This window comes from Mercenaria mercenaria, chromosome 13 (genome assembly GCF_021730395.1).
Source record: "Mercenaria mercenaria strain notata chromosome 13, MADL_Memer_1, whole genome shotgun sequence".
In the NCBI taxonomy this organism is placed as follows: Eukaryota; Metazoa; Mollusca; class Bivalvia; order Venerida; family Veneridae; genus Mercenaria; species Mercenaria mercenaria.
In genome coordinates this window covers 78,739,647-78,752,866 of record NC_069373.1, presented here as the reverse complement: position 1 = coordinate 78,752,866, position 13,220 = coordinate 78,739,647, and the positions used below count along the sequence as shown (strand labels likewise).

The window sequence follows — 13,220 nt, the reverse complement described above, 5'->3', positions numbered from 1 at the left end:
CCTGCAATTAACAAGAAACCATAATGTTGCTTTACAAACAAAACCATGACAGTAAAGTTGGTAGGCAGTTGGTAGTTGGTAGTTGAACATTCGAATAACCAACTACGTACTAGTTGCCAGTTGGTTATTCAAAATGTATAAGCAAGTCTGATTACCTTTTAAAACATAATGATGAAAAATCATTCTTATCCATGTTTTGTTCTTTAATATGAATCTTCATTTCTTAAAATGCATTCAGCAGTCTCAAAAGTACCTTGAGAGCCAGTTGCCAATTCGCGATATGTTTCAGAAAAGCTTCTTTTTTTCAGTCACAAATGGATAAAATCATTCAATATGACATTTTATATGGTCTTTCATATCAATATCCGACACTTTCAACGTAAAGATCAGTCGTGGAAACACTCAGGAGAACCAGTTGCCAATTCGCGTGTGAATAACCAACTGCCTACTGGTAGGCAGTTGGTTATTCGACATTTTACATACAGTCAGTCTTTTGGTAGAACATGATAAAAAATTTATTCTAACCCTTGTTTTGTTCTTAAATGATACATTATATAAGTATAATTCTAAGCAAAAAAGAGGACACAATTAATAAAATATTGGTGCAAGAGTTATGCACCTTGTGTCATATGATGTGGGTGATAAGGTGGAACAACTACATTTACTTTTAATTTGAATCAAATCCATTTAGTAACTGAAATAGAGTGAAAGTTTATTAAAACTTTACCCTGAAATTCTAAGTAAAAAGGGGGATTACTCATTAAATATTGGTACCAGAGTTATGGGCCTTTTGTTATATGATGTGGGAGATGATGTGAAACAACTACTTTCAGTTTGAATCAAATTCATTTAGGAATAACTGAGATACAGTGAAAGTGCATCAAAACTTTAACCTGAAATTTTAAGTAAAAAGGGAGGATAATTCATAAAATATTGGTGTGAGAGTTATGGCCCTTGTGCCATATGATGTGGATGATGATGAGGAATAAGTATTTTAAGTTCGAAGCAAATCCATCAAGTAATTACAGAGATAAGGAGAAAAAATAGAAAGTGTAAATTTTTTTTAACCAAGGTGGGGATGCGGAAAAACGCCGACGCCGGGGTGAGTAGGATAGCTCTCCAAATACTTTATATAGTCGAGCTAAAAATTATACAATAAAATTATACACAGATATGATTATCAAAACTGATCCATCAGTCATATGAAAAAGATCACAAAGGGGCTTGAAACATCAATTATCATATAGTAACAGAACTTTATCCCTGTATTAAAATTGATCACATGCTTGCAGCAGTTTTATACATCTGATCCCAGTCTACTGATGTAGCTTGGCAATCCCTTACTACATTTACAAAGTTATCTAAAGTACACGCAGCTGGATTTTTTACTCTCCATTTTTGCAATGCTGCATATATCTGCATAACTGGAGTATGTTGCTCCATTATACAATGGTCTACTTCAACTTTTGTAAGTCCCAATTCATACGCTACAAGCTGCCAATCATTGCCTAAAGTCTGAGCAAAACGACTGACGTCTTTTTCTGTAAATCTTCGGAATCGTACATTTGGAGGCATGTTGTATATCCAACTATGTGGTTCTGCAACTGAAAAGAACTGTCTGTCTGTACACCATACATGCATTTTTAGCTGAGCTGTTACACCCCTTTCATAAGTAAACTTAGGCCAAAGAACAAAAAAATGGTATCATTTGTACAACATGAAAGGAATTATTGCATTATGGGTCTTCATGTTAAAGAAAAATGGATGGCCGTCAAATTCTGATTATCAGAAAGACACATCACTCTACATAAATACTTGATTAGATTTCACTAAAACTTAACTTCAAGTACAAGGAATGCAGTAAAAATATGTAGACACTCTGCTAAGGTGAGCACCCCTACCACTTTCAAGGTGTTGTCTGCTCAGTCAACAAGACCTTGGTTCGAGCCCAAACCTGATTATGACCATGCTTTCTCACCACTTAACTAACTTACAGTACAAGTATACCAAAGAGCAACTTTTTGGCTCAAAGAGAATTAATAAACTTAGTTAAAATCAAACCAAAATATTTCGCTCAAGATTATAACATGTTATCCTATTTTCTTAAAGTGATTAGCTTCAAACAGGTCCAGCACATGTACTGCATATCCTAAAATGACTTATATTTTAGTATCCAGGAGCCTATACTACCCAGCCGTAATACAATTATAATCCAACCATAATACTAATATGACCACTCAGCCCAGATAAATTTAAATCATACTAGAGGGGAGTAGTATCTGGTTGGATATACTAGTATCTAGTTAGGTTCTGGGATACTAAAATAAGTCATTGTAACAATCTTCTCATATGCTGGACCATCCACATATTTCAGACCATCCACAATACTTATTCCAGCTAAACTACTGTGAAATAATTTATTTTTGTGGGCATGAAATGTCATGGTTTTGGTAAAAACAACTATTTCATGGTGATATGAATAATGGATTGCAACTATTGAACATACAAGAGCTGTCCGTAAGACAGCTAATGCTCGACTATTTAAATTGATGTCCCAGAAGCAGGAATATTACCCTAAATGTTAAAATAGCTACAGAGTTTCAAACCAGTATCTGCAAGGGGACATTATTTTGCAAAATACATGTCAGAGTTATGGTGCTTGATCTTATGACCTAGTTTTATAAACCTAAAGAAACCTGTGAAGTTTCAATTCAATATTTGCATTCGTTTTTGAGATACAATGTAGTAACTTGCACACAAAACTTTAACCAGGATTTTCAAAGTCCAAAAGGGTTCATAATTTGGCCAAAATGCATGTCAGAGTTATGGGACTTGATGCTATCATCTAGTTTTATACCCCGAAGACACATGTGAAGTTTCAATTCAATATCTGCATTAGTTCTGGCGATAGTAACTTGCATGCAAAACTTTAACCAGGATTTTCTAAGTCTAAAAGAACCCCTGGGCATAATTAGGCCAAATTACATGTCAGAGTTATGGGATTTGACCACGTGAAGTTGGTAATTGACCTAGAAAAAGAAAAAAATAAGTTTCAAAGCTATATGCCTTTAAAATTTAATGATAGCTATATGTACTTGCATGCAAAATTTTAACCAAGATGTGATGCCGACGCCTGGGTGAGTAGAAAAGCTCAGACTGTTCTTTGAATAGTCAAGCTAAAAATGAGTAGGGATTTTACTGTTTGTTGGGATTTAATTTTGCAGACTGAATGAATCACAAAATCTGCAAAAATGTGTCCCCTATGAATATTAATGATCTTACAGTACATAAATAAGCTTTATATGGATAAGCGAATGTATTCTGCCATCAGTGTATCATCATTTATTTCTTACCTGCTTGTTGCTGGGCAGCTCCATCATTCAGCTGTGTATTGTCAATCATATCAGCTAAATGCTCTTGCTGATTTTGACGTAAAGAATACAAAAACACATCATACGCTCGATCACCACTTTGGAATAATAACTGGAAAAAACAGTTATTCCGGTTGTCAGTTGTGTTCGGATTATAACCGTTGATCCTCTCTACATCTGGGAAGTCAAATATTTCTTGTTCTATAAAATAATCTGTTAGGTCTTTAGCGTCCATGTCACGTTTTAAGGCCAACAAATTTCTCTTAATCTTCCTCTCCTTGTCCAACTGCATCTTCCCACTGGTTAAAGGCATTTTCCTACAATTGACAAATATTGTATTGTACTTTATAGATAAATAAACAGTAGTCTTTTAAACTGTGTGGTTGCTTAACACAATTCAAAGACATAACTGGTATTCTGTGGATGAAATGGTTAGCTGCTTAAAGGTGGTCAGTCACATTTAGGCAAAATCTTATCATGACATTTATCAGTTTTCCTCTATTACATTAGAGATTTATTATGGGTCAGAATGGCTCCTTACATGGATCCTTATAAGAAATATACCACCTATTGTTTTTATCATTATAATATTGTAATTCTCCTCCTTTCATTAAAAGTATTTAAAAAGCAGGGTATTTCTTTTTACTTCAAAAGTATCTATAATTATTCTATAGTTCTTCTTTTGCATTTGATAGATATTAGGATATTTTAACAATCTGAACCAAAACTTAAGTTTTAAAACTGAACAAAAACAAGTTTTAAAACTATGTGTAGCTTCGAAATGCATTCGTTTCCACCTAATCTTGGTTCTACCAATAGAAAAAGTAACTTTACAAACTTGCATTTGGAAAATCTAAGATAAATTAAACCCTAAGTGAACATAAATAAGTGTAAATTATCAAAAAGAAAGTTTCCAACAAATCCATTGAAAGACCAAAATCTGATTAAGACAAGCTGCTGCTTAACGGAGGAGACTGCTAACATGGGTTTTACAGTATATATCATCTCTATGAATTCTTTCCCTCTGTTATTCTGTCAGGCAATTTATATCCACAGTGGAGTTAAAATTATTGGTTTATTTTGGAAAAATTAGTGTAGGTAACCTAAAAGCCTGGCTTGTAAGGCATCAACATCTAAGTATTCTGTGGCCCTATTTTTCAGCTTGGTCTGGCTGCACATTTTCTCCCCCTTTCACACCTAGCACAAAACACAAGCAGCACCTGTATGTTTGTCAAGTCTCTCCCACTCTAAAATGTTGTCATTTTTTTCATTTCTTGAGGTAAATTGTTTATCCCAAGCTAAAGAAATTTTTGTTTTTCAAATGAGAGACACTGCTTAGCTCGGCAGAATGTTTCTCTATTCTGTGAAAGTCTCCCACCAGTTAGAAACCCAGTTACGGAGTTAGACTATGCCGAATCCGAATACCTGGTGTCCGAAATACAGTGCAAGTGTAACTTTGGCTTTCTAGTATTCAGCGCTGGTTGTTTTATGAATCGATATTAAAATAAATAAAAACATATTTCATTCATATCAAATTCAATCAGGCTGCGTTTTTACCTTCACCAATTTGTATAAAAATCTAAAAACGAAACTGAGCTTTTCTTTTGCCCGATCCCTATTTTTGTGCCGTTCTATAACCGTACTCGAAAAATTAAAACTGCTAACCCGAATTCGTTCTTTTGCCAATATCGTAAAAATATTTGTTGTATTCTGTCTTATATTGTCACCAGAAACAATCATAAATCAGTATTTCATCAACCAGTCTATATCACCACCATATTTATCAATCTGCAGAACAGTATATTACAGTCTAGTCCCAATCCTTTCTTTCTTTCTTTCTTTCTTTCTTCCTATAATGACTTCGGTCATTATTGATCATAACGTCATGCGGGTGGCAATTTGTACAGTCAGAAGAGTTGATAAAAACAAACAACTACCCATATATAATACAGTTAATAAAAACGAATAAGTAATTTTGATGCCAAAATCGCTCTGATCGACAGCCAAATTATATGTTTTTAAAAAGGGTAGCCGACACAACCTGTTAAAACTATGTACAGGGCTATATTACCTTACATTGTCATAATGGCCTTCTTGAAGGAGTCCACTGTACTAATGGAGACAGTTGACTCAGACAGGCCATTCCAGACTGGTATTAACCTGGGGAAAAAAGAATATACTTAAAGCAATCTGTATGTGGGGAAAATCTATAGTACTGGAAAGGATGACTGTGTCTGGTTTTAAGTGACCTATTTGTAATAGGGGTCAAGTATCTATCCTTATCGATACAGACTAGATTGTTATGAATTTTGCAGAAAAAGGTTAAACTTGTGACCTCTCTTCTATGCACTAGACTATCCAAGTCTAATTCTGTCAGCATGTCACCCACATGACTGGTCCTACGCCACCTCCTACATGCCCATCTTGCCGCAGTGCGTTGCACCTTTTCAGTCCTCTGTTCATTCTGTTGGGTGTAGGGATTCCATACTGGGGATGCATACTCAATCTGGGGTCTAACCAAGATTTTGTATGCCAAAACTCTTGTCCCCTGTGGGGCAAAAGAGAGGTCACGACGTATGAAACCCAGTGTTCTAGTGGCCTTACTAGCCACATTGTCTATGTGTTTGGACCAGTCCAGAGTATTGGTGATAGTTACACCAAGATACTTAGCAGAGTCAACTGCCTCTAGGACTTGGCCATGGAGTAAATAATTATGTTTAATAAGGTTGGCCTGTTTATGTCTAGAAATTCTCATAACTTCGCATTTGGCCACATTGAATTTCATTAACCAAGTTTGCTCCCACTGTTGCAGTTTATTCAAATCATCTTGTAGGGTCAGACAATCTGAGTAGGAATGGATATCGCGATACAACACGCAATCATCAGCAAAGAGACACACTGTTGATATGATACCCTCAGGTAGGTCATTAATAAACAAGAGGAATAATACAGACCCAAGAACTGAGCCTTGGGGAACACCAGATATTACTGAGACTGGGTCGGACTCTGCACCATCAAGGACTACCACCTGAGACCTGTTATTTAACCAAGATTCAATCCATTTAAGGGTGGTACCCCGTATACCATAACAATTTAACTTGTGCAGGAGTCTCTTATGAGGCACCTCATCAAAGGCCTTAGCAAAATCCATGATTAATATATCGGTTTGGACATGTTTCTTGGTTTTACTATTATCTAGGTTGTGGGCCAAGTCATGGATAAATTGTACAAGTTGCGTTTCACACGATCTTTTCTCTCGGAAACCGTGTTGAAAACTTGACAAAATGTTAGATAATGAAACGTGTTTCATTAAGTTACTAACAATTATATGTTCAAGGACTTTACATGAAATACATGTAAGGGAAACTGGTCTATAATTGATCGGGTTATACTTGTCACCCTTCTTAAAAACAGGAGCTACTGAGGCATTACGCCAGTCATTAGCGGTCTGTCCTGAGCGCAGGGAAAGGTTAATAATGATAGACAATATGTCTACAAGTTCACCAGTACACTCTTTAAGTATACGGGCATTAACACTATCTGGACCTGACGCTTTGTGTGGTTTGAGTTTGTTTAATAATTTAAAGACCCCATTACTCTCAACCTGTATGTCTGACATTGATGGATACATGCTAGGCCCCATATCGGGCATTTGTAAGTTTTCTTCGACAGTGAAGGCAGAATAAAATTGTTTATTCAAAATATCAGCCTTTTCTTTATTGTCTATTTTAAGGATACCATTGTCTCTAAGACATGTAATACCTTTGGGCCACTTTTTAGGTTATTGACGTATGACCAAATTTTTTTATTGTTACATTTATCACCTTCTAGGGAGGGTACCCCTTCCTCAAAAATGTTATTAACATATCTATAATGGGCATCCCTTGTTACCTTTTGTACACAGGATCTTATTTCCTTAAATTTGTCATATATGTGGGGGTCCTTGCTCTTACGAGCTTTCTTAAAGAGGCGATCACGTTTCCTGATCAGACTTTTTATATTATTGTCAACCCATGGGTATCCTACCCAGGTCCTGGTCATTTTTGATGGTACAAACTTATCAATTGCTGTCAAGACCTCAGTCTTGAATTCATTCCATAACTCCTCTGCTGAGTTCAAGGATGGGCGAGACAGTACTTGGTCTCCGAATTTACCCTGATAATCTTTTAAACTTGGTCTCTGAATTTACCCAGATAATCTTTTAATCCGTGACTCTAGTTACATCCCTTGACGGACCGTCCACAGACTGAAATGAAATGAAAGTGTTAATTACGTCACGAGTTGGACTAATTACAGTCCAGGCACTGAATTCAATCAAAGAAGTAGTGTATATTATTTTCATAGCTCTTTGATTCAATGACAAACATGTCAAACAATGTACTGTATACACCTATATTTATATATAACGAAATTAACAGATAAATACCTTAAACCCCAACCTTTGCTGTAAAAACAAGTGGGAGGAGCCAAATTTCAAATGGTGGCTGTTTTTTGCAACAATTTTCATCAGAGAAAGATTTTTCAGGAATTTACCAGAAATAAGTTGTATCTATTTTTTAAAAAAAAAACATGGACTTGTGGGGACATGTTTTCTGTTCATAAAAATGCACTCCTTCCACAAATAACCCATTGAATAAATTAGATACAGCAATTACAAAATTGAAATAACAAGGTATTTATTGAAAAATTGAATCTGAAACGACCTTTGACCCAAGTCATGTGATGTAAACAACCACAAGATCATGTGTCCATGCAACATTGTTATTTTATTTTTCATACAAACTTTAGTAAATTAGTTAAAAGACTGTTTAATGAAAACTTGACTTGTGAGTTTCTGAACTTAGATTGTCGTGCAATACTGCTATTTTATTTTTTACTAAAAAGTTTTTAACATTTTAATAATTATATAAAGAATATACTTAATCATGACATTATCCGTAAGAAACTCAATTGCAAAGCAGTCTGTAGAAATACACAATATAGGACATAGAGTCTCCACTCGTAATTTCAAGCTGAACATTGCAAAATCAATTCAAAAGAAAAGATTGGCGTGTAAAAAACCTTTCATTAATATAATACCCAAAGATAGTGGTCGTCAAATCAAGATTGAATGTAGTGCTGGTTGCTATGAACTCTTGAGGAGTCAGTTGCTTTGCTCAAATATAAAAAACAATATGTGACAAATACAATATCTTTTCTGAAGAAAAAATCACTGATGTGCTAGGAAATAAACCTGATCACATACTTCGTGCATATAACAAACTTCAAAATGGAACAAAAGGAAAGAAACTAAAATTTACAGTAAATCTATACAATACCCAATGCTCACTTCTGATCAACGGGAAACACATTAGTGTTTTCCAAGACGATATCCTGCCAGAAGTTCTGGAGATAGTAAAAAGTAACCCATCTATGACCAGTTTAGATCATCATATAGCTGCAATGATTGATCGATGCCTACTTAAAAATGCAGAAAATCCATGTAGCAGTACCGGCGTGACTAGTGATCAGCTGGAAAACCCAGGACAAATAACAACTGGCACAACAGATGTGTTTGATGACGATGATGAAGATCTAGGGGATCCTGAGTTCTGCCTGCACTGCAAGATTCCTGTCTCCTCAGAAGGTATATGCTGTGATAACTGCTCAAGATGGTATCACAATAAAGGTGAAAACAAATACATGATGAACTTATGATGTTTTATGAAGATTCAGAACCTTACAACTGTATATCATGTCGCCAACTGACAATTCAAATATACAAAAACTATCTCCACAGCACAACCATACTAACTCTTTATTAAACCCAGAGAAAGATGAACATGCTATAAGAGAAGATTGTGAGGATGAATGTCAAGAGCAGCACCATCAAACAAGCGTACAAATTAGACCAGTAACTGAGGAAGAGTTAGAATACCACCCTCCCCAGCAACAATTACAAGAAAACATACGTAACACCTCAAGGGACGATGAAAACGAAGAGAATCTTGAAATAGAACAAAATGTAAATGAAGACTGCAGAAAAAATATATTGACTGTAAAAAGTAGTAACAACAAAACAATAAATACTAACCCCAAACAAAAGCAACCCAAAAGAACAACAAAAAAAAAAAACTGATGGCGAAGTACAGGAATTGAGGCAACAAGTTGAGCATGCGGCTAATATCATAAAAACACTCGAGACAAAAATTACTGAACAAACTAATGACCTCTTAAAACATAACTGTGCAAAAACCCCTCAGAACTTTACTAGGAAAAATGAAACTTGTGAATCAGCAAATACTAACATTCATAATAATGATTCAAAGTATATTCTAGAAAAACTAAATCACCTGGAAATGACCTCCAGTATGGCGCAGTTAGAGACTTCCCAGAGATTAATGCAGATGCAACAACAACAGATCACACAACAGATGAGCATGATAACTAATCAAGGATGGATATTACCACTATATCTTCATACGCCGATGTGGACACAATGTAATTTGCCGCCACCACCGAATTATCAGTATGCATGTAGGATGCCGTGGAACAGTTAGCCACAACCTCCGCCGCCACCTCCACAAGTGCCTGTACAACATCTATCCTCCAATACTCAACAACCAATTGTGCAAGTTTCGCAACCACAACCTGACACACATAGTGTAGAAAAACAAAATCTAAATAACCAGACACTAAATTCTGCGCAAAGCCAGAATAATGTTAACAGGAAACAACCTTCAATGGCTGAAATGGTAACTGGACAGCCACTATTAGAAAAACTGAAAAGACCTAGAGAGAAACAAAATCTTCATTCTACTTTGAATCAAAGGCGACTAGTGATGAAGTACAAAAAACTAAACAGGTAAATTTGGTGTCTATAGCGAACTAATTTATGTAGAAAATTCACCAGTTAAGGGTGCAGACTCTCAGGATTTTTTGGACCATGGCAGAGCAACAGCAAGAATAGATCGGAACCCCAAGAAAAACAGCAAAACATATCAATAGCAACACTAAATATAAAGAATGTAAAAAGCAATAGTGCATACTTACAGAAACTTTTAGAAACTCACGACGTCATTTGTTTACAGGAACACTGGTTATTTAATTTTGAATTAAAATATTTGGACGCAGTCTCTGACAGTCATGCTGCGCACAGTAAAGCCGTTGAGACAAATAACCCTATTCCACCTATACAAGTCCCAAGGGGTTACGGAGGAACCGCAATTATATACAGAACTGACTGGAACATTAAATGTACGAAAAAACCTGTCGGGCAAGAACGATTAACTATTCTTGAATTAGAAACAGAACCTGCTCTCTGTATAATTAGTGTATATATGCCTTCTAGAGGCAATAATACCAAAGGTGAATTTCAAGCAACTCTTGATGAACTTTCAGAGGTAGTGCAAAAATTTACAAATACTCACGCGTACTCATATGTGGTGATCTCAATTCTTCTCTATCGCGAAATCCAGAAAATGAACATGACAAACTTTTAAAGAAATTTGTCCATGAAAATAACATGTATGTAAAACAGAACGGCCAACCTACCTTCATTCATGCAAATGGTCTCGACAAATCTGAAATAAATAACATTTTGTTAAATCGTAAAGCCGTAGAAGTTACAGCCTCAGTTAAAGTTGATCCAGATCAGCATCTTAATACGTCTGATCAAGTAAGCCTAATCGCTCAGTTGAATCTCTCTTTCTAAAAAAGACATAAGAAAAACTTGGTAAAACAGAAAACCACAATGGCAAAAATGTGACACAGTGATGTATCAAGAAATTACTAAGGAACTTCTGAAAGAAAATGAAGGTAACATTAATACAGGCATTGAAAATAGAATCAATCATTTCAATACTACGCTTAAAATCGCAGAGGAAAAGGGTATACCTAGTAGAAGCATTAACAAGAAACGAAAAAGCTTTAAATGTTATGACAAAACTGTAAATGATGCTTCAAAGAACAGCAAAAGAGCATGGTGGGAATGGAAGAAAGATGGCTGTCCGAAGAACCCAGAGAATAAAAACGTAATGCAATGATAACAGCAAAAAGGCTGCTAAGGAAGGCACAACGACAAGTATTCAACAAGCAAAAACTTAAGAAACTAGAAAAAATCATGAATTCCAAATGGGATGATAAAACATTTTATAAACTGATAAAAGAACAGAGAGCAACTTCTGCAATGCAAACTGAAATTTTAACTATTGACGGACAAACTATTGATGATCCTGAGAAAATTACCGGAGCATGGGCAGACTATTTTCAGAATCTTACTTCACCCCTCACAGATGTTAACTTCAATGAAGAATATAAAAATAAAATCAGTGAGGAAATAAAGCTAATTCAACAAATCTGTAAAAACAGCCAAAATGACATGAAGACGGAAACCTACCAAGAAATAAAAAGTGCTGTAACCAAGCTTAACAACAACAAAGCCACTGATACCTTTGGAATCACTGCGGAACATTTAAAATTTGGGGAGGATGCAGTAATTCAGACTCTACAACAAATAATAAACAAAATCATTGAAACTAAACAGATCCCAAGTATTCTTAAAGTAGGTGTCCCTACTCCAGTTTTCAAGAAAGGAAAACTTGATGACCCTGCAAACTACAGAGCAATTTCTATCACGCCGGTAGCTTTGAAAGTCCTTGAACAAATACTAGCGGACAGGCATGACCAAATCTTAAGTAAAACTAAAAAAAAAACAAAGAGAAATATCAAACAGGGAATGCCACGCACCAAAAGCGCAGCCTCCTCAAAACGAACCCCTCAGCACGCAAACGCGTGCACTACACACACACACACTCAAAGCTTACACATCAGGACAAAACGAACAACACACACACACACACACACTCAAAGCCAACACATAAGGACAAGACGAACAATAAGCATACACACACGCGCGCACACAAAGTCAACACACAAGGACAAAACGAACAAACAAAGGAACACAGTGGGGCACCGCCTTGGAACGGTCAGTGGCAAAAACACCACTGGGGAGCTTAAACCGGTTTATGGTGCGCACCCAACCTCACTCTTACCCCCACCATGTTCAAAAGACATGGGACAGTGTAAATAAAAGTAATCCCCTCCAGGTGAATCTGTAACACACGTAATGGAAACAAAAAGGCATGGCATGTAAAACACAAAAATGCTCGTGTATAAATATATAAAAAGCAAACCTTAAGAACCAAAAACGTATGTACTCAATGCCTTTTCAGAAGACAGAGCAACAAGAGAAACACCCTTAAGGGCCCGACGAAACAGGTCAGAAGAAAAATATCAAAACAGTTCAGTCCTGGTAGGATTTAAAAACTGCTCATCATAGAGTCCTCCCCCTCTTCCGTCAGACGCAATCAAAGAGGGAAGCGTAGTGTCCAACTGTAAACGGGTTGAACACTAAAGATGCGGTATGTCTCAAAACAGTTGGGTCGTAACCTCTTTTAATAAAACGTTTGATAATCTTTCCAAATACATTTGGAAAATTACCATGACCCAAGATCTTACGAAGTTTGTAAACCACATCCCCATAAAAAACGGGTTTAGAAATACCTTCTCGCAGAAGTGTCTTTAAATTACTATTGAATTTTAAAACTATATTCAAATGGATTATATTATTCGTGGTGTCTATGTCTATGTTATACTGCTTAACAATCGTTATCGATTATAACTAGCAGGCGCTTTGTCAGGGATAGCTGTTAAAAATAGTAAGAATATAGCGATTATGTGCATCTCGAAGATAAAGTAAAAGAACTATTTTACAGGTCAGGTTAAAAAGTAAAAGCAGGAAGTTGCATAAGAACTGATAGAAGGGTGGTGGCTGCCCAACAAATACTTCTAAGTTGGGACTAGCTTGCA

At 36.0% G+C, this 13,220-nt stretch overlaps 1 protein-coding gene across 4 annotated transcripts in view; it reads right to left on the bottom strand.

Annotated features, from left to right (window-relative positions):
* Nucleotides 1-5,006, bottom strand: part of LOC128546145 (uncharacterized) — a 121,013-nt gene extending 116,007 nt beyond the window's left edge. Inside the window, exons 1-3 of one of the 4 annotated variants that reach the window (XM_053522416.1) lie at nt 4,929-5,006; nt 3,354-3,688; nt 620-1,604 (exon numbers count right to left, since the gene is read on the bottom strand). In XM_053522416.1, coding sequence (XP_053378391.1) covers nt 1,279-1,604; nt 3,354-3,684 — 657 coding nt within the window. In that variant the 5' untranslated portion in view covers nt 3,685-3,688; nt 4,929-5,006 and the 3' untranslated portion in view covers nt 620-1,278. Of the gene's footprint in view, nt 1-619; nt 1,605-3,353; nt 3,689-4,474; nt 4,619-4,796 lie in introns of those variants that run through there. The other 3 variants (XM_053522417.1, XM_053522418.1, XM_053522415.1) reach the window with 3 other exon arrangements.
* Between the last annotated feature and the right edge of the window lie 8,214 nt (nt 5,007-13,220).